Below are 25,857 nucleotides of genomic sequence, written 5' to 3'. Positions count from 1 at the left end.
CCTACATTTTATAAGATTAACAGCTGTGTTTTCTATGATCCTGAGGACTCTCTGGGACACTCAGTTGCAAATCTTCCCAGGCAAGGGGAAAGGCAGGAAACTGCGTGCAAGGACCCTGGGCAGACAGCCTTGCTATAGGCTATCATTAATACTATGTGAGACCTGCTAGTTGTTCCTATGTACTTAACTGCCTCACCTGGAAGGTTCTAGTGCCTTTGGCAGAAGTCAGCAAGCACCTTTCAAACTCCAACTCAAGTAATCCCCATAAGAACTCCAGAGGGCAGGTGTACTACATCCTTGACAGAGGAAAACACAGACTGAGGGATTAAGAGCACTGCCCAAGATTAAGTCAGTTCAAGTAAGTGGTAGAGCAGAGGGACAGACCCAACTCTGGCTTATTCCCATGGCTGTGCTTTATCACAGCCACCGTGTCTCAGAGAGAGAATAATCAGGGGTCAAGATGCCCGTGTGTGGCCCTGGCCAGTTGGCTCAGTGGTAGAGCGTCGGCCTGGCGTGTGGGGGACCTGGGTTCGATTCCCGGCCAGGGCACATAGGAGAAGCACCCATTTGCTTCTCCACCCCCCCCCTCCTTCCTCTCTGTCTCTCTCTTCCCCTCCCGCAGCCAAGGCTCCATTGGAGCAAGGATGGCCCGGGCGCTGGGGATGGCTCCGTGGCCTCTGCCCCAGGCGCTAGAGTGGCTCTGGTCGCGGCATAGCGACGCCCCGGAGGGGCAGAGCATCGCCCCCTGGTGGGCAGAGCGTCGCCCCTGGTGGGCGTTCCGGGTGGATCCCGGTCGGGCGCATGCGGGAGTCTGTCTGACTGTCTCTCCCCGTTTCCACCTTCAGGAAAAAAAAAAAAAAAAAGATGCCCGTGTGTGACTAAATGCATTTTGCTCCAGACTTTGTAGTCTATCTTTAGAAAACCATATTATTTTAATACAATAACTTTACCTATTACTGTACATCTTATTAAGCATCTTAAGTTGAACAAAGTCCCTAGGAATTGGCATGAGAACTCTAAAACAGCAGACTTGAGGATCTAGGACTTGAAAATATGTGGCACACATGTTAACACTCCCTAGTAATGCCCCTAGCAGACCATGCTAGTTGATCGCAGACCGCTGACAGACAGAATTTGAATATGGCTTCAACAATCCAGGCACAAATGAACAGAGCTGGCTAGGAAAACAACCAAATGCCATCCTGGCTTTATGCGCTTCTCTATGACTGACCATTGCAACACTCATTTTTGCAAAGATGAAAAACCATTATGATCAACAGTGGGTTTGTCACTAAGATATTAACACCCCAAGGTTCCAGAGCCAGCTTGGCGGTAGGACCTGAAAATTAACCCTAGAACTTCAAAGCACAGACTGAAACAGATCTGTGCCTTCCAGCCATCAGTCAGGTATCCTTTTGGTGGCTCCAGCAGCGGCCTAAAGAGGTACTATCAATTCTTGCTTAGGGGAAATGGTGGGATTGTTATTTATGGCACAGACCACCCAGAGAGATAACAATAAATAATTCTAATCAACCGGCCACCACATTTGGTTATCTGGGGGTGTAGGAGGAAAGAGCATCCAGATTTAACTTATTTCCTAACTTACTGTCCCAGTCTACTGGGGTGCAGAACACCCCAACAATTCCACAGGGGCCATCCCAAAGTTCTGAGTATCCCCAAAACAAACAATAAGGAAATAATATGTGCTTCCTGAAAAAAGCCTCAGGTCCCTTTCTCTCCACGTCCACATGGATGGGAGGTGGCCCTTTCCCCAAGCAAAAATCTGTCACGTGTTCCTTCTGGAATACAACTCTTTAATATACTAGAGACCTCCTTTGCAACAAGACAGTAGAGTGACTCCATTTCAGGAGTGACCTGAAAAGTTAAATGGCAGAAGCTTTGTTGTCTACACAAAACAATGGTAGGAGCTCATCACTCATGCTGCCTTCTCCAAGTCCTATCATCCTAACAAGTAATAGACACATCTACTGTAGACAACACTGCTTCGCCGTCCCATTCAAACAATTCAGAAAACCAAACCTCACAGTGGTGTAGCTGGTTTTCTTGATGGCCAAAAAATTTTCCACAGCTTTTATGAAACTGTTGCCCACTATCCTTTAAGCAAATACCCGGGACCAGTTTCTCTCCAGAGTTTACTATTAGAAAAGAAACACATTTGCCACAACAACAAAAAAAACTCCTTTATCTTGATGAACCTGTATTTTTCCACTTGGTAATACAGAGAATCGTCGAAATCAACGTTGCTCTCCTTAGCCTGCTTCCAGAAAGCCAGGTTGGTATTAGTTTGCAGTAACTATCTGTAGTTGAGGTTTCTGATGCAATAGTATCGCCCTCCTTCCTGTTTTGGCTATCATCCCTGTAGATTTAAAAATATATTATTATCTACTCTCCTTATAATTTGTTTGTTTTAATAATAAAATGCTTGTGCATTAATGAGATAAGCTCCAAATTAGTCCATCCTCTGTGATTACCTGTAGAAAAGAATGATTAATCATAAAATACTTTCCCCATTATTCTAAAACTAGGAAGCTGAACAGAGTAACAGACTACTAAATTGATCCCTTCCCCGCCCCCACCCCAAGGGGATTGTATTCAGCAACCATTTACAGACCAGCCCAGGGGAAAGAGAAGCTCAGTGCTGCACTACACCAAATACTGGTGATAATAAAGAGCAAAACTGAAAAGTAGCAGTGCTTACCTTTTCAAAACATTTAACTACCACAACTTATTTGCCATTTTTTTTCATATGTGAAAGTAATTTATTTTCCCATTGTATCACTGTGAGATTTGAGTGTATTTCCTGATACCTCCTTTCCTTTCCCTAATCTTTTCCTTTCCTTTATAGTAAATTTAGGGGGAAAGATTTCTGTTTTTCTTCTATATTAGTTAAAACATGATGAAATATTTTATATCTCAGAAAAATGCTTATTGCCTTCCTGCTTTGTATCAGGAAGTATGTCATGACCAGGATGGAAACGGTCCCTGTCTTCATGGTGCTCACATTCCCATGGGTTATTTTTCCACATACATCCTCCATTCTTTCCTTGTGCTAAACTGAAAGCCGCACCTAGTGTGACACGAATCTATTTGCCTTAAAGGCCACACTGACTAATCGTGGTGTTGTTTTTTTTTTGTATTTTTCTGAAGCTGGAAACGGGAAGACAGACAGACTCCCACATGTGCCCGACCGGGATCCACCCGGCACGCCCACCAGGGGTGGCACTCTGCCCACCAGGGGATGATGCTCTGCCCCTCTGGGGCGTCGCTCTGCCATGACAAGAGCCACTCTAGCGCCTGGGGCAGAGGCCAAGGAGCCATCCCCAGCGCCCGGGCCATCTTTGCTCCAGTGGAGCCTTGGCTGCGGGAGGGGAAGAGAGAAACAGAGAGGAAGGAGGGGGGGGTGGAGAAGCAAATGGGCGCTTCTCCTATGTGCCCTGGCCGGGACTTGAACCCGGGTCCCCCACACGCCAGGCCGACGCTCTACCACTGAGCCAACCGGCCAGGGCCGACTAATCGTGGTTTTAATGTTCAATTACACTGGGGAACAAAATTTTTATTGCATCCAAAAAACACTTATTCTTACTTAATTTGAGTGTGCTGATCTCAAATCTGACATTAGGTTTTCTCTGTAAGCTACAGTTTTTTTGCAATTCAAGATTTTAGGTTTTTACCTTATTATAAAATTTTCAACATTTAGTTTAACATAATGAAGTAGAATATCTTCTTGGGCATCATCTTTGTGAAAATATAATAATTTATATAACACAGTAAATACACTAAACACTAAAAGATATGATTGCATCCGAATTTGTCTACAATTTCAAAATAAAACATATTAAAACACTTATTTTAATCATAAAATTTGCGCAAAACTTATTTAAATTCTATTCAGGCAAAAATTTGCATTTGTAGCTCTTGCGTTTGTGTACTTAGTGAGTACAATCTCGTTTGATGCTCCAGCAGTAGTCTGCTCATCACTAACAGCTCCAAGATTTTCGGGAAACTTATCAAGGTGATTGTTCAGGAAGTGAATCTTAATGCTCATGTTACATCCAATGTCATGGAAAGCCAACAGCATCCTTTGAACCAGAAGTTCATAGTTCTGTTTTGTTGCCAAGGAAGTTCTTTGTAACTGCCACAAAAGACTGTCATGCTGCTTTCTCCTCCTTATTCATCTTCCTGGCAAATTCTTTGCCATGTATGAAGGTTCAAATTTGAGGTTCATCGAATACACTTGCTTTTATCTTCTCAAAAGACAAGGCAGGAAAAGCAGAAATAATATGTTGAAAGCATTCACTTTCTCTATTCAAAGCCTGAACAAACTGCTTCATTAAGCCAAGTTTGATGTGAAGTGAAAAATGATCCTGTCTCGATTAACTACAGGTTCATTCACAATATTTTGCATTTTTATTTCCAGAGCTTCATGTTTCAGCCACTCCTTCTGTGTCCAGTGTTTCTCCCAAGTTCGGCTATCCCACAAACACAGAAAGCAAGGATACTACGTGAAACCTCTCTGTTGTCCTAGCAGAAAAGTTACTATTTTAAGATCCACACAAATGATTCAGTTATGCTCCTCATACTACAGAAAGTTGAAGACAATTTTTATGTCATTATAATCTTCTCACAGATGAGTTGAATAACCAATTGGAACCGCTGCATAAACATTACCATTGTGTAGGAGAACACATTTCAGACTCCGTTTAGAGCTGTCAAGAAATAGCCGCCATTCAGTGGACTGTAAGTGGTAACACCTAGCTGGCTGAGGAGACTATTAATATCATGACAGTGAACAAAGTGTTTGTTTTGGAAAAAAAGTCCACAAAAATTTGTTCACTCTTCCTGAAATGGGATACTTTAGCTGACCAGTGAAGTACATTCTTTTCTTGAAGCCTGGAGGCTAATAACTCAGCTGCTTTCTTTGATAGGCCCAAATCTCTTACTAAGTCATTCAATTCGGGTTGGCTAAACTGCTGAGGGGTTAATGACTGCTTGGCATCAGAAGAAGACCCTTCAGATTCTACAACCATTTCCTCATGCACCTTATCAAAATATACTCGATCACCATGTTTACTTTCTTCGTCCTTAGAAGAAGTAAAACCATTAAAACTGGAACCAGGAGTGTCTCAGAGTGTGGGATAGGTCTTATTGCTGAAGGAATATTAGGATATGTGATCATATGCCATTTTTTCTTGCCAATGCCCTTTGTATGGATCAGACAGAAATAATAGTCACTGCTGTGGTCCTTAGGTTCACGCCAAACCATGGGAATACCAGAAGGCATTCCTTTGCGTTTTCCTTCTGTCCAGTCACGAAGTGTTTCCTCACAATTATGACATACAATATGAGGAGCTCAATTCTTATCTTGATTGCCAAGGGGAACTTGAAAATAGGCAATATATGCACATGTCACAAATGATGAAATATTTGCCTTTGATGTTGAAGTAACAGCCACATATATAACAGAAGGTGTCAGGACTATTCTTACATTTGTGCCTACTCAAAGAAGCCATGATTCAATCTTAAAACAAAATAAGAGGGTTTTTTTTTATCACATAGTAACTTTTTACATTTTTAAAAACAACTACAATTCTGTAAAAATGATGTTTATAAAACATTAATTGCCTTGTGGTTATGTTCAATCCAAGAGTCGTTGCCCTTTAACTCCAATTTAAAAACCAATGCATGCCATTAACTATAACAAAAAGAAATTAAAATTGCATAAAAACTAGAGCATGCACCAAAAAATGAATTTCAGATTTGGAATCAGCGATGCAGAAATATATAGAAAAAGTTCTAAAACCTCATGCAACAGAAAATGAAAAACAAATTGTTTCCCAGTGTTATCTACTGTTAACATTGAGGGAAATTTTGGAATCCAGTCTGCAGAATTTCAGAAGCCACCTTAATTACGGCTTGGATGGAAGCTAGCTTGCATTGCCAACCCAACCCACGAGCCTCTGTACTCACTTGTGGATTCCAGGCGTTTGACATCTCTTGACGTTTGTAAGAAATATCTCCGAAAAATGACAAAAGAGACGCCAAGGGGAACCAGGGGGAGTACGATCCAAGGAATCACTGCCACCGCGATGCCCACCACACCGATCACTTGTAGAAATATCTGAAATAGCGAAAACAGATACAGACGTTTCCTGTGGCACTGTGGTTTATGAGAAGAAAGAACGATCTGGTCTTTGTTCCCATCTCTGGCACAGAGCTCCCAAAACCCTTGGGATTTCCTAAGTACAGCTAGTGCTCGACTTAAGACCACGATTGGTTCCGACAGACTGGTCGTAACACGATTTGGTCGTAAGTTGATTAGGCTATATGTACAGTATTGTGAAAAGATGTTATAAAAATCTTTAAGTCATATTTTATCATAATTTTCTTTCATTATTGTTATATATCATAATTTTCTTTGTTCATTTTATGCCATTTGTATCATCTCTACACCATTTTGTTTCTTATTTTTACATTCATCAGGTTTAAGTAAAACACTGCATTACCAGTACAACTGGTTTAATATTTGCAAAGACAATTTCCTCTTGGTAACATCTTGGGAGGGGTTTGATGAAAAATACCCAAGACACAAAACACAACTTGCTGTACTGAGTCTGGGATAACAGTTGAAATGGTGCACGCGGAGATGGTAGTGTTGCCAGAAGCTGGTCCACACTGTCGTACGCCCAGCTGGGTAACGCTTGCGCTGCCAGATGCAGAGCAGTTGTGGCTAGCGATTGTGGTCGTAAAGTCAAATGGTTATAAGTTGCATAGGTCATAAGTCGATCAATATTTGTATTGAGAGTGATCAAAGGGTTCTTTGACACATTAATGAAGTAACTTTAGGAAAGCACCCAAGGATCTGAACTGGTTGCCATGTCTTTTTCTTCTTAGGAGAAAGACTTCCTTCTTATACTTGCTCTAAGATTACTGAGCATTTGGGGAAATATATTTTTAAAAAGGTAGTAGATCTCTGCATAATAAAACCAAACCAACTTCCTGCTTACCAGATTATTCAATATTTTCAGAAAAAATATCAATTTGACATTTTTTATTTTGTGCATCATGAACTGGGGTCAATATCATGGGAAATACAAAATGCTAGATTTTATACACTACTGAATCCCAGGAAATTTAACTGAATCTACTCCAGGTTGGCCTATTTTTTTAAAACTGATTTTAGAGAGAGGGGAGAGAGCGAGAGAGAGAGAGAGAGAAACATCGATGTATTGATCCACTTATTTATTCATTCACTGGTTGTTTTCTATATGTGCCCTGGCTGGGGACTGAAGCCACAACCTTGGAATACTGGGATGATGCTCCAACCGAGGTATCCAGCCAGGACTGGGTTGGTCTTGCTACGCAAGCATCCTGATTTGGATGTCAGGATGACTAAGGCAGAGGACCCTGTCACCATCCCAATGGAAGGGATGTCTAACATGTACCTTTTATTTTCAGAATGCTTGCTGTCCTTCAAGCAGCTGTTTCTGACAAAACACACTGGCATCTAAACAAATATTAGTAAGCTATACAAAAGCAGGAAAAGAAATAGTGCTTACAAAAAATGTTAATGGTTTTTTTAGAAAACCTGTCCAATCGAAAACTTTGAAAAACACACTGTTGTTTTATTGCTGGTGCCAAATATCAAACTTCCTCATAATACTGAAGAAAAATCCCACAGTTCTCTAGATCTAGTTGACAACCAATAAAACGTTGGCTACCCCAATCCTCCCAAATAATAATAATGAATAACATTTCAGGAGGCTTGTCATGTTCAACCTCTTGAGTACTTCACATGTACTATTAGATTTCATTCTCACATCAAATCTTAGTAGGAGGGATTATTATCTCCATTTACAAAGTAGAAAACTGATGCTCAGAGAGGTTTAGTAATCTGCCCAAAGTCAGATTACTAAATTACTAAAAATTCCATCATTTTTTACTCCAGGCCTTGAAATCTCCACTTAATAGTGTATCCCATAAACATATAAGATTCATATTTAAAAAAATTAATAACCAAGTATGCAATTTTATATTATTTTCTCCTTTTTTCTTGCATTCTCTATTTTGTTGGGTTTCCTGTGGTTATATCTGGTCTCTCCCATGAGGCAACCAAACCTAAACTCCCAGCCGATTAGGGAATGACAGCCTGCTCAGTCCAAAGAGCAGAACCCATCATTAAAAGATCTTTAAAATGCTTGCTAACAGAATACACTAACAGCTGTTGATTTAAGATTTATTGTTTAAGTTAAAAAAAAAGTTTGATAAGATAGATGAATTCTAAGAGAAAATAACTTGGAAATAAAAAAGAACCAAATATAATTTTTAATAAATTCATACAACCCAAGGACACAAAATGAGGCTGAGTATCTTACATGTTCAATATCTGTATTTGGATGGTAGTAAAAACAGTAAAATTTCCCTAGGAAGTCTCTCTCTCTCTAGAACTAACTCTGCAGTCTAATATTAACAATTTTAACATAGTCCTTTCACAAGAATCATTTTAAAAACAAAGACCTGGCCCTGGCTGGTTGGCTCAGTGGTAGAGCGTCGGCCTGGTGTGCAGAGGCCCGGGTTCGATTCCCGGCCAGAGCACACAGGAGAAGCGCCCATCTGCTTCTCCACCCCTCCCCCTCTCCTTCCTCTCTGTCTCTCTCTTCCCCTCCCACAGCCGAGGCTCCATTGGAGCAAAGATGGCCCGGGTGCTGGGGATGGCTCCTTGGCCTCTGCCCCAGGCGCTAGAGTGGCTCTGGTCGCGACAGAGCGACGCCCCCGGAGGGGCAGAGCATCGCCCCCTGGTGGGCAGAGCATAGCCCCCTGGTGTGCGTGCCGGGTGGATCCCAGTCGGGCGCATGCGGGAGTCTGACTGTCTCTCCCCATTTCCAGCTTCAGAGAAATACAAAAAAACCCAAAAAACACAAAGACCTGTTTGCCTGTTTGGCATTTCACTACCAAACTGCTTACAGTCCTGTAAGAATTCCGAGGTATCTACCCATGATTTACTTTAAACTGAATTCCATTGAATTCTGTTCCTGCTAGTCTTTGTGAAGCTTGTGCCAAAGAACATACTTTCTATAAGCAGCAATAAAAATGTGTTCTTATTCTATGCAAATATGTATGTTATCCATACTTTTTTGGCTCTATTATTATTTGAAGTCTTCCTTGCTTGCTTGCTTGTATTAGGCACAAAGTAAAATATGTATTTAGTCATAAGGCTACTTAATCAGTAGACAGTACTTTTGTTATTTGTTTACAGTGTTAAAAAATAAAATCAAGATCATTAAGATTGCCAACACCTCAAAGGGATTTCAGAGCTTTTAAATCTGCTGTCAGTCAGACTGTAAAGAATTTTGTTCCAAATTATGATAAGTACAAATCATCCAAATTGCCTTAAACTATTACTGATTTCAGAAAATATATGACTTAAGTGCAGTAAACAGAAAGATTCACTTCTTGGCAGGAAAACATGGCAAGATTTTATTCTGATTTAGAGAGAGAGAAAATGATGCCTCATTTTTTTTTTTTTTAATCTGTAAGCCATTTACTGATGTGGGTATAGGAGATATTCTTCTATTTATTTTGGAAACATAAAAGATAAAAAAAATAACCTTTCAATAAAATGACTATCATATAGATTGTGCTGCTGGCTAGTACAATTCTTGTGGAGGCAATAAGATTTTGAACAGACTATACAAAATTCTAAAAGTATTTGAGAAATAAAATGCAATTCCTCTCAAATACTCACACTCTTCCATTACAGGATGAAGAGAGGCAAAGGGAAAACTATGAAGATTCTTAAAGTACAGTTCCTAAACCTTAATACCAACATAGGGTTAGTATTAAATCTACAGGTGTTAAATTATGTCTTGATATGGCACCTTGCATGTTAGGAGTTCACAGATCAATTCTGATTCCCAGATGCCTCCTTGACCACCTCATCCAACTCTGTTAACTTGTTAAATAAGAATTTTATGAAACTTTGGCATGCTTCCTCTGTATGAAGAAATGTATAAATTCTAAGATTACACTTTCTAAATGTGTCCTTTCCTTAGGAGAGGACATCATTTCTTTAATCCCTCATTTTGTCTAGGATCTTTTCACATCCACATGAGCTCTGGGAGACTTGTGTATCCTTTAGTTAGTGCTTAATTCTGAGTCCTAACTGATTCCACTGAAGTGAGGAATGGTCCGATATGGCTTACAATTTCTTAATCAACACAACAGATAACATTAGGGAAATGCAATGCACTTCTTCCTTCCTTTGTGATCAGTATATCTCCTTGATCAATGTCTCTCTTTCTACCTTTTCTCAGTGCTAGAGTTTATTATGAGATTCAAGGCTGAAGTCCATCTGTATGCTACTTTTAAAAAGCGCCCCTTAAAAATAAGGGCACATAAAGTTGAAAGTAAAAGGATGGAATAAACTCCTACCAAGACTGATTGAGAAATAAAAGAAAAAAATTACCATTATCATGAACTAAAAAGGGGAGAAAACAAGAGATACCATATGCAGAGCATATAATAAACATTGTGCTGAAAAATTTAAATTTTAATGCAAAGTCAAATTTCTTAAAGAATTACATACCAAGAGTGACAAAAGAAAAACAGAAAATCAGAATTCTATATCAATTTACGAATCTGAATCCGTAATTTAAAAACTCCTCACAGAAAAGACTTGAGAGGTCAAGAGGCTTCACAAGCAGATTGTAACAAAATGTTTTTATCAAATTCTTCCAGAGAACTACTAACTTGATCCCAGGATTATCATGATGTAAAATCCAGACTAAGACATTAACACTAAAAGAAAGCAGAATTAGAAACCTGTCTTAGAAACACTAAATAACATATCAATAAACCAAATCTAACAATACAAAAGAATAATACTTCACAGGTGAACTTGGCCAGGCAAGTCCAAAATCTCCAGGGCAGGCTATCAGAAAGGGCATGCGGGCTGGAACTCCTGGGCAGGAGCTGACACTGTTACTCACGAGCATAGTTTCTTTTTCTTCAACAAGGAAGCCTTAACTCTTAAAGCTTTTCCAGTGACTAAATCAGGCCCACCAGGACAATCAATTGCCTACAGACTTGAAGCACATCTACAACATACCTACACAACAACACCTAGATTACTCTGGTTGAATAACTAGGGAATGCAGCTTAACCAAGTTGATATTAACTGACCACCACAAGAAGGAAACGTGTCCCGTTTCTTTTTAGAAGGCCAGCATAACGCTGATGCTGAAAGCTGACAAATCTTTCAAGGAAAGCAAATTGTGTACCAATAACTCTCATAAACAAAAGATACACAAATTCTTGTCAAAATAGTAAATTGAACATAGTCATACATTTTTAAAAAAATGATACTATCATGGCCAAGTGGAGTTTCTTCCAGGAATATAAGGTTAATTTAACTTGCTAATATGTATCAGTATAATTAACCACATTAAAAGAGTCAAGGTGAATAATCATATTATCCAAAGAGATGTAAAAAATATATGTCAAAATTCAACACCTATTCTTGATTTTTTAAAAAGTAAAAACACTCAGCAAATTAGGAATTAAAGGAAACTTTTTTTAATCTGATAACAAATATGTTCCCTGAAAACTGCAGTTAACATCATTCTTAATAGAAAAAAATTGAAAGAGTTTGCCCTATGAGTATAAAAATGTCTTATCTGCCCTGACCTGTGGTGGCGCAGTGGGATAAAGCGTCGACCTGGAAATGTTGAGGTCGCCGGTTCAAAACCCTGGGCTTGCCTGGCCAAGGCATATATGGGAGTTGATGTTTCCAGCTCCTCCCCCCCTTCTCTCTCTCTGTCTCTCCCTCTGTCTCTCCCTCTCCTCTCTAAAATGAATAAATAAAAAATAAAAATAAAAAATAAAAAATAAAAATGTCTTATCTAATGACTGCTATTCAACATTATCCTGGAAGAGCTAGCCGTCATAGCAGTGAGTCCACAGAAGGACATAAAACTCATAAATACTGGAAATTAAGAAGAAAAACTATCATTACTCACAGCTGACATGATTACATATATAGAAAATTTTACAGAATTTAAAAAAATACCAACTCTAGAAAATGGAAAGTAAATTCACAAGTTCAATGATATAATGCCAATATATCATATATAAATCAATTGTATTTCTATATGCTGGGAACAACCAATTGGAAAGTAATATTAAAAACAATGAAATAAATGGAATTAAACATCAAATAAATTTAGCCAAAGGAGTATAAGATGGCTATACTAAAAATACAAAACGTTTCTACAATTAAGGAAGACCTAATTAAGGTACAAGCCATGTTCATAATTAAGATTAAATATTGTTAAGAATTTGACAAAAGGGGGAAAAAAAATCAAAATCCCAGCACACTTTTTATTAAAAAACAAATTGAAAAGCTTCTAAAATTAGACAGAACACAAAGAATCCAGAATGATCAAAACAATCTTAACAAAGAAGTTGGAGAATTTAAACAACTGACTTTCAAGTCTTCCTAAAATGTACAGTAACCAAAACTGCAGTCGTGGCGTAGGCTCGATGAGCAGTTCAGAGCAGAAGGCAGTACGCAGACGCAGGCCTGCACACACACAGATGGCTTTTCATCAACGCACGAGGTCTATTCAGTGTGAAAGTCTTTTTATCAAACGTAGGTAGAGTCCATAGAGAAAACATAAACCTCAACCATTAATTCCTTATTCTCTACACAAAATTCATATAAATGCATCAAATTTTAAGTAGAAAGGTCAATAAATAGGAGAGTTTCTTCACATCCTTTAAGAATACCCAAATATTTCTTAGAACACAAAATCATAGACTACAAAAGAAAAAAAGAGAGTAAATGTTAGGCTTCGACAAAATTAAAACTTGTTTTCCATTAGGGATGTAAAAAAGCAAAAACACTAACTGAAAAAGATATCTGTACCCCCATGCTCACTGCAGCATTACTTACAATAGCCAAGATATGAAGGCTATATCCATCAACAGATGGAAAGATAAAGAAAATGTAAAGTATACAGAACATGGAATATTACTCAGCCATAAAAAGGAAATCCTGCCATTGGCGACACGTAGATGAATCCTGACGGCATTACGCAAAGTGATGAAGGTCAGCAGAGAAAGACAAATACTGCATGGTCATCATTTACATATGGACTCTAACAGTGAAAAACCAGAAGTGAGCTCACAGATACAGAGAAATGATTGGTGGTTGCCAGAGGGTGGGAATAGGCAAAATGCGTGAGAGGGTTAAAAGGTACAAACTTCCAGTTAACAAAGTCAGTCCTGGGGATGCAATGCTCAGCAGTGACAGTACTTAACAGTACTGTATCATACAGTGGAAAGCTGCTAAGAGCGTAAATCAGAAAAGTTCTCAACATGAGAAAAAATGTGGTAACTCTGTATGGTGACAGACATTAACTAACTAGAGTTACTGTGGGGAGGATCATTTTGCAATAACATACAAATATCGAGTCATGATGTTGTATACCTAAAACTTACATAGGTCTATTATACCCAAATAAAATAAAAATAAATACAAACAAATCACTTTATTGGAAAACTACAGGATGGGGCAAAAGTGGGTTTACAGTTGTGGGTATGCAAAGCAGAGTTTATTCTTGTATTATTATTTATTCATTATTTTGTTATTTTCCATACAAATAACTATAAACCTACTTATGCCCCAACCATCTATTGTGGCATCTCCAAAAATCAACAATACTTCCTTAATATCATCAATTACCTATCATGTTTACATTTCCCTGACGGCCTGATTTTTAAATAATGGATCTGAATAATAATGCAGATAAGACATCCCACATATACACACCCCACCCTGCATTTAAGGGTTCTCTCTCTTAATCTGTGGGCTGCTCTTCCTTTTTTCTTTCTTGCAGTTCTTCAAAAGAAATGTTCATTTCTCAATTACATTTGACATACAATATTATATTAGTTTCAGGTGTACAACATAAGTGATTAGACCTTTATACATCTTACAGAGTGACCTTCCCCATAAGTCTAGTACCTCTCTGACACCATACATTGTCATTACAATATCATGGACCATATTCCATATGATGCACTTTCCATCAACCTTGACTAATTTTATTACTGGGACTTCCTTACTTCTTAATCCCTTCACCTTATTAACCCACCTCCCCAACCCCATTCCCATCAATTAGTTCTCTGTATCTATGAGTTATTTGTGCTTTGTTCATTTATTTTGTGAATTATATACTTGTCGTACCTTGTCTGACTTATGTCACATAGCATACTACCTGATAGGTCCATCCATGTTGTCACAAATGGCAAGATTTCATTCTTTTTTATGGTGGAATAGTACTCCACTGTGTAAATGTACCATCTTTTTTTATTCATTTGTGTATCGATGGAAACTAGTCTTTTAATTGGAGCATTTAAACCATTTCCAGATAAGTATGCAAGCTGGGCAGGGAGAAGGTCACCATAAAAATCAGTGGCTTGTGCCAGCACTTCTGTTTTGGGGAAAGCTGCTTCTCAGCCCTTGCTCTGAAGCAGACAATGCAGTTCCTCCCTGCATGTTCCTGGTGCTTTTCAAGCTGCTGCCCCAACACTGGAGCTCAGAGCACGTGAGTCTGTCTGTGAGTAAATCTGTGCACCGGCCCCTTGAGGGGCACCCCTGGGACTCCCAACAAGCAGCCCTCCCTTTCACTCAGCTCCAGTCCCATCCAGTTTTCACAGCCAGGTTATGGGTACTTCTCTCCCCAGCACTGGAAATGCTGAGTGGGGCTGGGGCCCCTCCCTCCTGGAAGACGGACCCCTGCAGCCCAGATAGCCCTCCACCCCCATTTCTTCAGTGCTACTGCCAGGACCAACTGTCCCCTTGACTGCTGGGACGTTCCCCTGGTAACAGCCAGCACCTCCCTGTCTCAGCACACAGCGTCAGAGTGACCTCTCTATGTTCTACACCAGGTCACTTCACTACCTGCTCTGAGCCCACCAGGACTTCTCATCTCATGTAAGAACGGATGTACACTCCGCACCATGGTTCACAAAGCCCACTAGAGTCTGCCTCAAAACTACTCTCCCATCACATCTTCATTATTTCCTTTTTCCTCCCCAGCCACACTGGTCTTTCTGCTGGTTCTAAGACAGGCTGGCCTCATTCCTGCCTCAGGGCCTTTGCATTTGCCCTGTCATCCTCCAGCTCTTCCCAGAACCCATCACTCACCTCTCCACTGAAGTCTTCCCTGACCACCTTGTGTAATCTAGCACACCCCCTCATCACTCTATCCTCTTATCCTATTTACTTGCTTTTACAGCAGTTATTATTTGAAATTATATTGTTGAGTTGTCTCTTTCATCTGTGGCTGCTTTGAGGGGAGGGACTTTAATCATCTTAGTCACCTAAATATCCCAAATGACAAACACTGGTACTCAATAAGTATTTGTTGAGTAAATTGATAGACGGAGGGGTGAATTCACAGGTGAAAACAGCATTTTCTCAGTCCTACCTGCACACACACACACACCCCACAGGAAGAACTCATTAGCTTCAGCCTGAGTCCTGTCCCACTTTGCTCAGGCAGGAGCCACATGGAAGCTACACCCAAGGGTCCTTTTTGGAGGCAGAAAGTCTTCCAGCAGTGTTAGTCAACCCGGTCCCTACCACCCACGAGTGGGCGTTCCAGCTTTCATGGTGGGCGGTAGCGGAGCAACCAAAGTATAAATAAAAAGATAGATTTAACTATAGTAAGTTGTTTTATAAAGATTTATTCTGCCAAACTTAGCGAAAATCTGACATAAAGTACTTGGTAAGTAATTATTATTCTATGCTTTAACTTGCTGTAACTCTGCTTTATAAGTTTTATAAAGTAAAGTTACTTCCCTACTTTATAAATCACCATTACTGTGGAACTGGGGGGCGGTTAGAAAATTTTACTACTAACAGAGATACAGAAGTGGGCGGTAGGTATAAAAAGGTGGACTACCCCTGTCTCACAGGATCAGATCCCCCACATGGGACGTGACTTCATGGCAACAGGGAGATCTGGGGCCACACATTAGAAAACTGGGTTTCAAGTCAAATATTGGCTTTTACAGAAAATTATTCATCAGCAAAGAACCCCACTGAGGACAGACAGGCTGGGAATAAGAATGCAGGGAGGGGAGCCCTGGGAATAAGGGGGTTGCTGCTCAACATTTTCCACGGAGCGGAACTTCCTAACTCTCCCGATTCCGCTCCTGAGACCCAGACTGGAGGCCTCCCGGGTCACCAGGCTGCTTCTTTCCGTTTCAATAAGCCTAGCTCCTCCTAGTTCATGTTGGTTGCTGCTGGCAATGGCTCAGGGCAGGAACTCATCTGGTACACTGGGCAGGCCCCTGCGAAGGCCACCCTCTCTTTGCTCCTGCATCCTACTTGGCTCAGAGTGCAGAGTTTTCTTTCTTCTAAGAAGGGACTCTTGAGGACCAAGCTGGGGACCCTCAGGCTTCCTGCCAGGCCAGCTTCAGCCCTGGGATGTTCAGAGCAACCTTGCATTTCAGACCTCAAGTCCTGAGGCTCCTTGCCCATAGCTGGTTTGTATGGAAGGAGGCTTCTTGCTGACGAAGACTCAGACTGGCTCAGGCTGCCATCGCCAGGATGGGCGGTGGGGGGCAGGTCGCAGCAAGAGGCATGAGCTGTCTTAGTAAGATGTGTGTCCTCTCTGCAGAGTGCCCCAGCCAGCAAGTTCCTGTGGGGTCAGCCTCTCACCTCCACGCTCCAATCGCCGAATCTTGGGGCTGGAACTGAGGTCTTTGTCTGACTTTCACAGGTGACATCTCTTGAGTGCTCGTCCGGGGACTAGCTCCTCTGCTTCCACTTGTGCTGGACTAGCCAAAGGAGCATCCCTATGGGCTCGGTAGCCACTGGACAGGTAGAATGTCTCTTGGCCAGCCTGCCGGGGTTTGCCCACACCTTTGGTAGAGGACATGGTAGTGACCAGGAGGAGGAAAGGTGGAACCGCTGCTGGAAAGATCAGGACTGACGAGTGACTCATCTATCTGTACAGCATCCTGCCAGGACGTACCTCTCTCACATCTCTCCCAGGTTCTTGCTAAAGCCTTCTAAACTATTTGGTATCCACAACACAGCCTTAACCCATCACTTCCATGAGTCCCCTAGAGACGGGGTGTTGGCTGCAATCGCAATTCTGTGGGGTCCAGGGCAGCAGCAGGAGACCAGAACATCTTCCCCATTCTCAGGGAAAACAGAACCTAAAAATAATTGCAATCAGGATTTCCCCCCCTCCCCCATCTCTCCCACAACAGAGGAAAGATTTCTCACAGCCTGTCACTTCTAAGGCTTTAAGGAAATGCCTTCCCGGTTTTGGAAAACAATCTAAATAATATAAACCGTTTCAGAACGTCTCCCACAGTGACAACTCCTCAGGCTCCATTCATACTGCTTTGTATCAACCGCACTGGACTCTAGACCTCTGGCACCATCACCTAGATTACTAAAAGGCCACGTCCTGAGGCAGTGACCAGGTGGTTCAGAGCCAGATTCCGGGTACCAAGGCCAGGCTTCCCTCAACCCAACGTCCTGGGGTACCGTTTCCTCTGCCTCCCAGTCCCAGAATCACTTCATCACCCCCCCTGGCTCTTCCGTTCTTCCCATGGGCCGAGCCCACCCTTTCCCCAAGACTCAGGTCAGTCTGGGATGTGGCCGAGGGAACCCACGCAGGCGCCTGCCTGACAGTACAGGGAAGGTGACTGGGTTTGAAAGAGAGGTTCATGAGCGGCGCACAGCAATTCTTCCTCAAACTTTTCCATTTATCAGTTGCCAACAAAATGCACTTGACTTTTGCTAAGAGGCTAATCAGTCAAGGGTCTGAATGAAAGTATCTTGTAGCCCAAAGAGGAAGTTTACATTGATAAAGATGAGAACTTTCTGAATGCTTGCCCAGGAATGACACTGCACTTATCCTCAGCAGCAAGCAGGAACATTTTGTGACTGTGAGGGGGCCCCAGGCCACTGGCCTTACTCATAGCTAGGGTCGTTCGCAGATGTGATAGACAAACCCAAAAGGATCATGTGGCAGCCAGGTGAGGCTGGCTGTACATCAATGTCTCCTGCACAGAGGCGCAGCCTAGGCCATCCTGCTGTGAACTCCCAGGGGACAGAGGACAAGTTACACTGAATGCAGGAGATCGTGTCAGTCATCTCTCTCAGGCAGCCACGCAACTTACTGTCTGGTAGAGAACTGGTAGAGAAGGTTCCCTTGGAACACTGTGTTTCCACACTTACCCTGCAACGGAAACTGTGAGGTCATCACTACCCAGTGAGGTCACATGTGGAGTCAGTGACTGCAGGCTCTCGAGGTTCTGAGGAAAGCAGGCTGGAGGCAGAGGCACCTGTGCCCTCACACCTGGTCCTCCAGGTTCTGAGGAAAGCAGGCTGGAGGCAGAGGCACCTGTGCCCTCACACCTGGTCCTCCAGGTTCTGAGGAAAGCAGGCTGGAGGCAGAGGCACCTGTGCCCTCACACCTGGTCCTCCAGGTTCTGAGGAAAGCAGGCTGGAGGCAGAGGCACCTGTGCCCTCACACCTGGGCCTCCAGGTTCTGAGGAAAGCAGGCTGGAGCAGAGGCACCTGTGCCCTCACACCTGGGCCTCCCTACCCAAGCCCTAGTCTAGCAGCCACTCCCTGTGCAGCACACCAGGGGGCTGAAACAGAACAAGGAACCACGTTCTGAAAACAGCAGGGAAGCAAGAGGTGTTCTCCTGCATGTCGGGGCTCTGGACTTCCAGCAGAAAGGAATGTGTAGCAAGCTCCTCACACTCCCAGGGAGAGCGGGGCAGCTGCTGAAGGTACTCCGTGGAAGGTGAGGGTCCTGAATGGATCCAGAACGGGAATGATGGGCCCATTTTCATAAGAAATTGAAAACAAATTCATGACAAAATGACTTAATACAAAATGACAACCTACTCAACATGCTTCTGTCCCCCTCCAAAAGGAAAACGATGACAATGCCACCACCATGAACGGATAAGATGTGGGTGCAGCAGCCAGGTGAAAACCACGGTCAACACTGGGGTGGGGTGTTATGAAAACATGATTTGGTTCTACTCAGAGGAGGACACAGTCAACTCTGCCTTCAGCACAATCGGGTGTGAAAGAAATCACATTGGGGGCACCCTTTGCCACTGTGTGGTCAAGAACTTCCTAGCAATGACCTTCTGAAGGAGAAAGACCCCCTGTTGCTGACCTTTCATGAGCAGAGATGGGACATTTGCTTGCTGGGCTGTAGCAGAGGGGCTATGGCCAGGAGGTAAACTGCCTAGGCTACTATTTTAGAAGCTGTGTGACCCCAGTGGAGAACCACAGAACCTCTTTTCCCCCCCTAAGTTGCTTCAGTGAGCATGGTGTCCGTTAGGGCAAAGTTGGAATTAATGATGGATGACTCCCTTCGGGGAGTGGCAGGAGATAACACGTGCAGGGAGGGCTCTGGAGGAGGTCTGTCCTGCAGGTGGGCCAGCACGAGACCATCGATTCTCCAAGGCTCTGAGAAATTGCTTGTCTGGGAGCATCCCCCTGACCTGGTGGGGGGGGGCCGATACCCTCTCGGGCCATGGCGGGGCCTCTGGGGCAGGCAGGATAGCACAGGCAAACCATTTATCAACTTAAGAGGGCTTGAGATTCACCTGGGGATTCCACAGAACAATTTTAAAATGGCTGTAAGAGAATGCTCGGGCCAACCCTCAGAAAACAACCCGATCTGGAGTGGCGCCCAGGCATCTGAATTTTTAACCAGCTTCCTGGACAGTTCTGACACGGTGGCTGTCCATGGACAGTGACCAAATTACTGTCTACACTGAGTGGCTTTTCAGAGTCTAAATGGGCAATATTAAAAACTGTATCAGACTCAGATGTGAACAAGTACCATTCAGTGAAAACAGGTATACATTATTCTATGTCTGAATCACATTTGACAAAAGTTAGCTTGGTGATGGAAAACACAATCCTGGCTACAGACAGACCAGATTCTGACCTCCTCACTGTGATTCTGAGCAAGTTCTTTTATCCCCGAGCCTCAGTTTCTTCATGTGGAAAAGAGAGCTCGACTGGACACTTAGTACAATCTTTTTTCTGGCAAAGGTTGCCCTAGGCCCATTTCTGTTCTCTACAACCTGACCCTTTTCAGTGTGCAGCTATCTTTAAGTTGTTTTGTGGAGCATTATATTTGACTCTCAACTATTTATTACTTTAGGCAAAGCTTATACAACGTTGCAGAGCCTGGACACTAGGAGATAGTGAGAGGATACTATATGCTCTCTTATTTTGCCCATTTGGTAAAACGCTGTAGTCCTCTCTCCTCTTCCTCCTTCACCAGGAGATGAGGGCAAGGAAGAGACTGGAGACCCACAGCAGGAACGCTTCTCTGGCAGTCTGCTTCCTGTTCTTCAGTCAGCAATTCCCAGAGAGATTCCCCGAGTGCGCAAGCATTGCATGGATATTGTCGGTGAAGACTATTTCTCTCCACTGCAAGTCTCCTTTGCCTTCTCGTGGGGGCTTAAATGCTGCTTTGGGGGCAGGGAATAAAATCTAAATGTTTACAAGCTAAAATATCAACTGAAAGAGACTTTGTCCTTGGTGTGGTAGTTTAGAGTGTAATGTTTTCAATCCAACGAATGCTGCAAATCAAAACCACGATGCGATATCATCTCACCTTTTAGAATGTCAGCTGTCCCCTCACACCTATTATAAAAAACTAAAACAAGAAATAACAAGTGTTGGCAAGGATGTGAAGAAAAGGGAATGCTTGTGAACTGTTTGTAGAAAGAGTAGGAAGGTTCCTCGAAAAATTAATCGCAGAACTACCATGCGATCCAGCAATTCCACTTCTGGGTATGTATTCAAAGAAAACAAAACACTAGCATGAAAACATATATGTAATCCCCTGTTCAACGCACCATCATTAACAATAGCCAAGATATGGAAACAGCCTATCTGTCCACTGATGGGTGAACGGATAAATAACAATTCAGCCATAAAAAAGGAAATCTTGCCTGACCTGTGGTGGCTCAGTGGATAAAGCGTCAACCTGGAAACGCTGAGGTTGCCAGTTCAAAACCCTGGGCTTGCCTGGTCAAGGCACATATGGGAGTTGATGCTTCCTGTTCCTCCCCCCTCCTCTCTCTCTCTCTCCTCCCCTATAATGAATAAATAAAATCTTTAAAAAAAATTACTTAAAAAAAAAAAAGGAAATCTTGCCATTTGTGACAATATAGAGAGACCTCAAGGGCATTATGCTAAATCAGACAGAGAAAGACAAAGACTGGATGATCTCACTTATATGTGGAAATATAAAACAAAAACACAAAGAAACAAAGCTCATGGATACAGAGAACAAACTGGTGGTTGCCACAGGCAGGGGGTAGAGGGAGGAAGAAATAGATGAAAATGATGAAAACTTACAAACTACCAGTCATAAAAAAATAAGCTCAGGGATGTAATGTGCAGCGTGGTAACTACTGTTAATATCACAGTTAATAGTACTGTACTGCATACAGTATTTGGAAGTTGCTAAGAGAGTAGATCTTTAAAGTTCTTATCATAAGAAATAAATTTTTCTTGTAACCATGTAAAGTGGTACATTACATTAACTGTGGTAATCATTTTGCAATGCATACAAATATTAAATCATTATGTTGTACACCTAAAACTAATATAATGTTACATGTCAATTATACCTCAATCAAAAAAAAATTTTTTAAGAATATAAAAAGGAGGCCCTGGCCAGTTGGCTCAGTGGTAGAGCGTCGGCCTGGCGTGCAGAAGTCCCGGGTTCGATTCCTGGCCAGGGCACACAGGAGAGGCGCCCATCTGCTTCTCCACTCCTCCCCCTCTCCTTCCTCTCTGTCTCTTTCTTCCCCTCCCGCAGCGAGGCTCCATTGGAGCAAAGATGGCCCGGGCGCTGGGGATGGCTCCTTGGCCTCTGCCCCAGCCGCTGGAGTGGCTCTGGTCGCAACAGAGTGACGCCCTGGAGGGGCAGAGCATCGCCCCCTGGTGGGCGTGCCAGGTGGATCCCCGGTCGGGCGCATGCGGGAGTCTGTCTGACTGTCTCTCCCCGTTTCCAGCTTCAGAAAAATACAAAAAAAAAAAAAAAAGAAAGAAAGAAAAAAAAGAAAGAATATAAAAAGGGAAGCCACAGACGGAAGACTATATTCACAATGACTAGTATTAAATGTACATATACAACTATTAAAAAGACTGCATATACATATAAACTCCTACATATCAACAATAGAAATTTTTTTTAAAGGTTACAAAAATTAGCAAGAAACTGAAACAACAACTTACAAAAGAAGATACTTGAATGGCCAATTAACACGGATAAAAAAGAGCTCAGTATCACTAATCAGGGAAATGCAAATTAAAATCACAAAAGACCAATCATATCCACTAGAAAGGCTAAAATCCAAAGACTGAGAATGATAAATGCTCCCAAGATATGGAGCAACTAGAATTCTCATATATATCACTGGTGGGTATGCAAAATGGTGCAGTTGTCTTGAAAATTTTTATGGTAATTTCAGTTAACATACACCTACCTTATGACCCAGCAATTCCACTTCTAAATATTTGATCCAACAGGAATGAAAACAGATGTCCACATAAACCCTTATGCAATAAGGTTCATTGCTAAAAAGTGTCAACATCCCAAGTGTCCATCAACTGGAGAACAGATACATACATTGTGGTATCTCCATATAATGGACTACCACTCAGACAAAAGAAAAACCACTGAGACATACAACACAGATGGATCTCAGAAGACATGTTGAGCAAAGAAGGCAGCCACAGAAGAACGTTCTGCATTGATTCCACCTGCACTTAGGTGCCTAAGAACAGGAGAACTGACCTATGCTGACCGAAGTCTAAAAGAAGCGTGGACACTGGCTGCAGAGGAGCAAGAGAGACTTTCTGAGGTGATGGGAATGCTCTACGTCTTGTTTGGTGTGGTATCATTGTGGTGCACACAATTATCAAAACTCATCAAACTAAAAAAAAACATTGATTTCATTGTGTATAAACTATACCTCAATAAAAATAGCAATAAGGTAAATAAAGAAAGACACCATTCCCATTCCTTAGGTCGTGCACGGGCAGGTGTTGGCAATGTGTAATACAGTCTCAGTGTCATGTGGTGATTTTCTTGGGTACACTGGAGGTAGGGTGGGGTGGGGTGTACACATGAAGGCTACGCTAACCAGCCTTTGCACCTCCAACAAAGAATGGCTCCTGAGTCATGTCTCACATCTCTCCCACACAGTGCTGTCCCTTTGCTGTAACGCTAGAGCTGTCTTCTTGGAGACTCAAAGTGGATGATAATCAGAGAACACTAAATCAAGAAACCCAGAGAAAACCTGCAAGCAAAACTCAGTCTCCGTGGAGCTTCTGCCTCAGGTGCTAAAAATAGTTCAGTTGCAAGATGGTCCCAGATGGGCAGAGCATCAGCTCCAGAAAGGGGTTGCCAGGTGGATCCTGGTGCGTGCACATGTGGGAGTCTGTCTGTCTCCCCTCCTCTCACTTGGAAAAGGAAAAAAGAGCCAAGTTCTCCAGACCACCCCTTTCTGTGTTCAGCGTACTCAAGAAAACTCAGAGTAAAGAGAACTGAATGAATGTAATCAAAAATAGCATATTGGAGACTCTTAATATCCTCAAAGTAAATAAATACAGAATGGGGCAAAAGTAGGTTTATAGTTGTTCATGTGGAAAATAATACAATAACTAATAAATAATACAAGAAGAATAAACTCTGTGTTTCATGTACACGCAACTACAGACCTACTTTTGCTGCAGCCTGTATGGGGCCATTGTCCTCTCCCTAGCAACAACTCTCCGTTTTATCACTCCTAACGATGTAGGATGGCAAGGAGAGAAAGCCCCGTGAGTGGGCACTACTATTTTGCAAAGGACATCATCCCATAATGCTATAAGGTAAAGTTCTATGCTTTGCACAATACCACCAAGCTTGATAAAAAGGAGATCCTTATTATTTTTTTCTTTTAGGTCTTAATTAGCTTCTTGTTAAACTACAAACATTATCACTGGAGCACACATGCTGGGGCAGACAAGTTGGAACACTGGTTGCCAGCCTGGGAGGGTCCCCGGTGATTAACTGTCACTGTGCTGATGTGGACGCAGCGGCCTGCGATGTGTGCTCACCATCACACTGGAAAAAAACCAACCGTCTCACCTTTCATTACAAAAATGAAAAGGTAAAGGAATCGAGTGAGCTTGTGTGAATCATATCACCCTGATCTCAGAAACCGGAGGGTCAAGTGTTTGTAAGTATTTCCAGTAACCCATGTCATCAGTTCTCCTTTCTATTAACAAGGAAACCCACTTTTAACTTGACCGTTTGCTTGAATCATTATCTCTGGGACTGGCATTTTCACAGAATATTCCAGCCTTGCAAATGCTCTGACTAAAACGCTTTTGTTGATTTTAAAAGCGTGAAAACACTGTGATTCAGTTAAAATGAATGAGTTTACTTTTAAAGAGTCAGTAAAACAGATCTTTCAAATGAGGGCCAAGCAGCCTCACTAACAATCTCTTTTGTCCGAGGGGGATTGGTGGGAGGGGGTGGGGGAAGGGGTCAACACACCATAGAAATCTCAAAATGACAAAGTCATTGTTCAGTGAAAGAGGCTGGAATGCTTTCTACACACTTTCTCTGACATCTCCACACAATGAAATGCAAGGGTCAGTGGTACTGAGACAAGTAAAGGCAGTTCCACTCCTTTGCTTCTATAAAAGCAAGTGACCCAACCTATTATCCCCAAGTCTTAGGCTCGCTTTGTTCTCAGTGTCCAGATGCAGCAGCTTTTTCTTCTGCGCTCCCCCTCTGGAAAGAAATAACTGGGGACACCTCCTCCTCATTTTTTTTTCTTGGGCATTTTCACTTCATAAAGCTGCAGTCAATGTGTTTTGTGTGTGGTGAGGAGGGAATGACATGTTCCATGGTGGTCCCCATCACAGCCTGCATTGCTGGCTCAAGTAGCCTCAGGATTAGCCCTTTGTGTTCCATGAAAGAATATGAAAAGTCAGTTATTTAAGCTCAGTCAAGCTGTTGATTTTTTTTTTTTTTTCTGGACGAAGGTGTGAGGGGAAGAAAAGTTTTGCAATTCAGTCTTCCTCAATAAATTACAGCATTTTGCTGAGGGCAGCTGTGTATGGGCTCACATGCTCAGAGAAGTCCCAAGTTTAAAAATTATAAAAAAATACGTATTTATTTTAATGCCTAAATCCAACTTCCACATTTTAACCTTCATTTTCACTTGTTTTGCTAGTAGAAAGACTTTCTTGGGAGTGATGACTTTAATGGCAAGAATTCTTGATCATTAAGACCCCTTATTCAATGTTATCTGGTACCTTGGAAGTTTCCTAAATTGTACGGAAATTAGAAATACATAGTGCTCAGTGGTCTGTTTGGAAAACAACTGATTTTGATTCAGTAAGTCTATGTGGGAAAATGTCCTTTAGAATCTTTAGGGATAATAAATCTAGAATCTCTGCAATATAAACTCATGCTGTGATATTCAAGGACAATAAAGCTATGATATTAGAAACATCACTGGTTTCACTAGCTTATTCCATAATTCCTCCTGAAAGAGAAAGCATCATAGAATGAATCAGATCATCAAACACTGCCAGGTTTCCAATAAACCTCGGGCCCTGGCATTGCCCCCAGCAGAGTCAAAATCCCAGCGAAGCCACATGAAGCCCAGCAAGAAACACGGTGGCCTGCTACCCAGTCCTGAGAGGCTGATGCAGAAGCTGACCGGAACCAGTAAAGGAAGAGGAGGAAGTCT

General features: G+C 42.1%; 1 protein-coding gene across 1 annotated transcript in view; it reads right to left on the bottom strand.

Annotated features, from left to right (window-relative positions):
- ABCC4 (ATP binding cassette subfamily C member 4 (PEL blood group)) overlaps positions 1–25,857 on the bottom strand; it is a 289,300-nt gene that overhangs the window by 56,860 nt on the left and 206,583 nt on the right. Inside the window, exon 21 of the mRNA XM_066234422.1 lies at positions 5,989–6,139. Within this exon, the coding sequence (XP_066090519.1) occupies positions 5,989–6,139 (151 nt within the window). The remainder of the gene's footprint in view (positions 1–5,988; positions 6,140–25,857) is intronic.

This window comes from Saccopteryx bilineata, chromosome 6 (assembly GCF_036850765.1).
Source record: "Saccopteryx bilineata isolate mSacBil1 chromosome 6, mSacBil1_pri_phased_curated, whole genome shotgun sequence".
Classification (NCBI taxonomy): Eukaryota; Metazoa; Chordata; class Mammalia; order Chiroptera; family Emballonuridae; genus Saccopteryx; species Saccopteryx bilineata.
The sequence above is the reverse complement of the archived record's forward strand: the minus strand, read 5'-3'. Positions and strand labels throughout refer to the sequence as shown.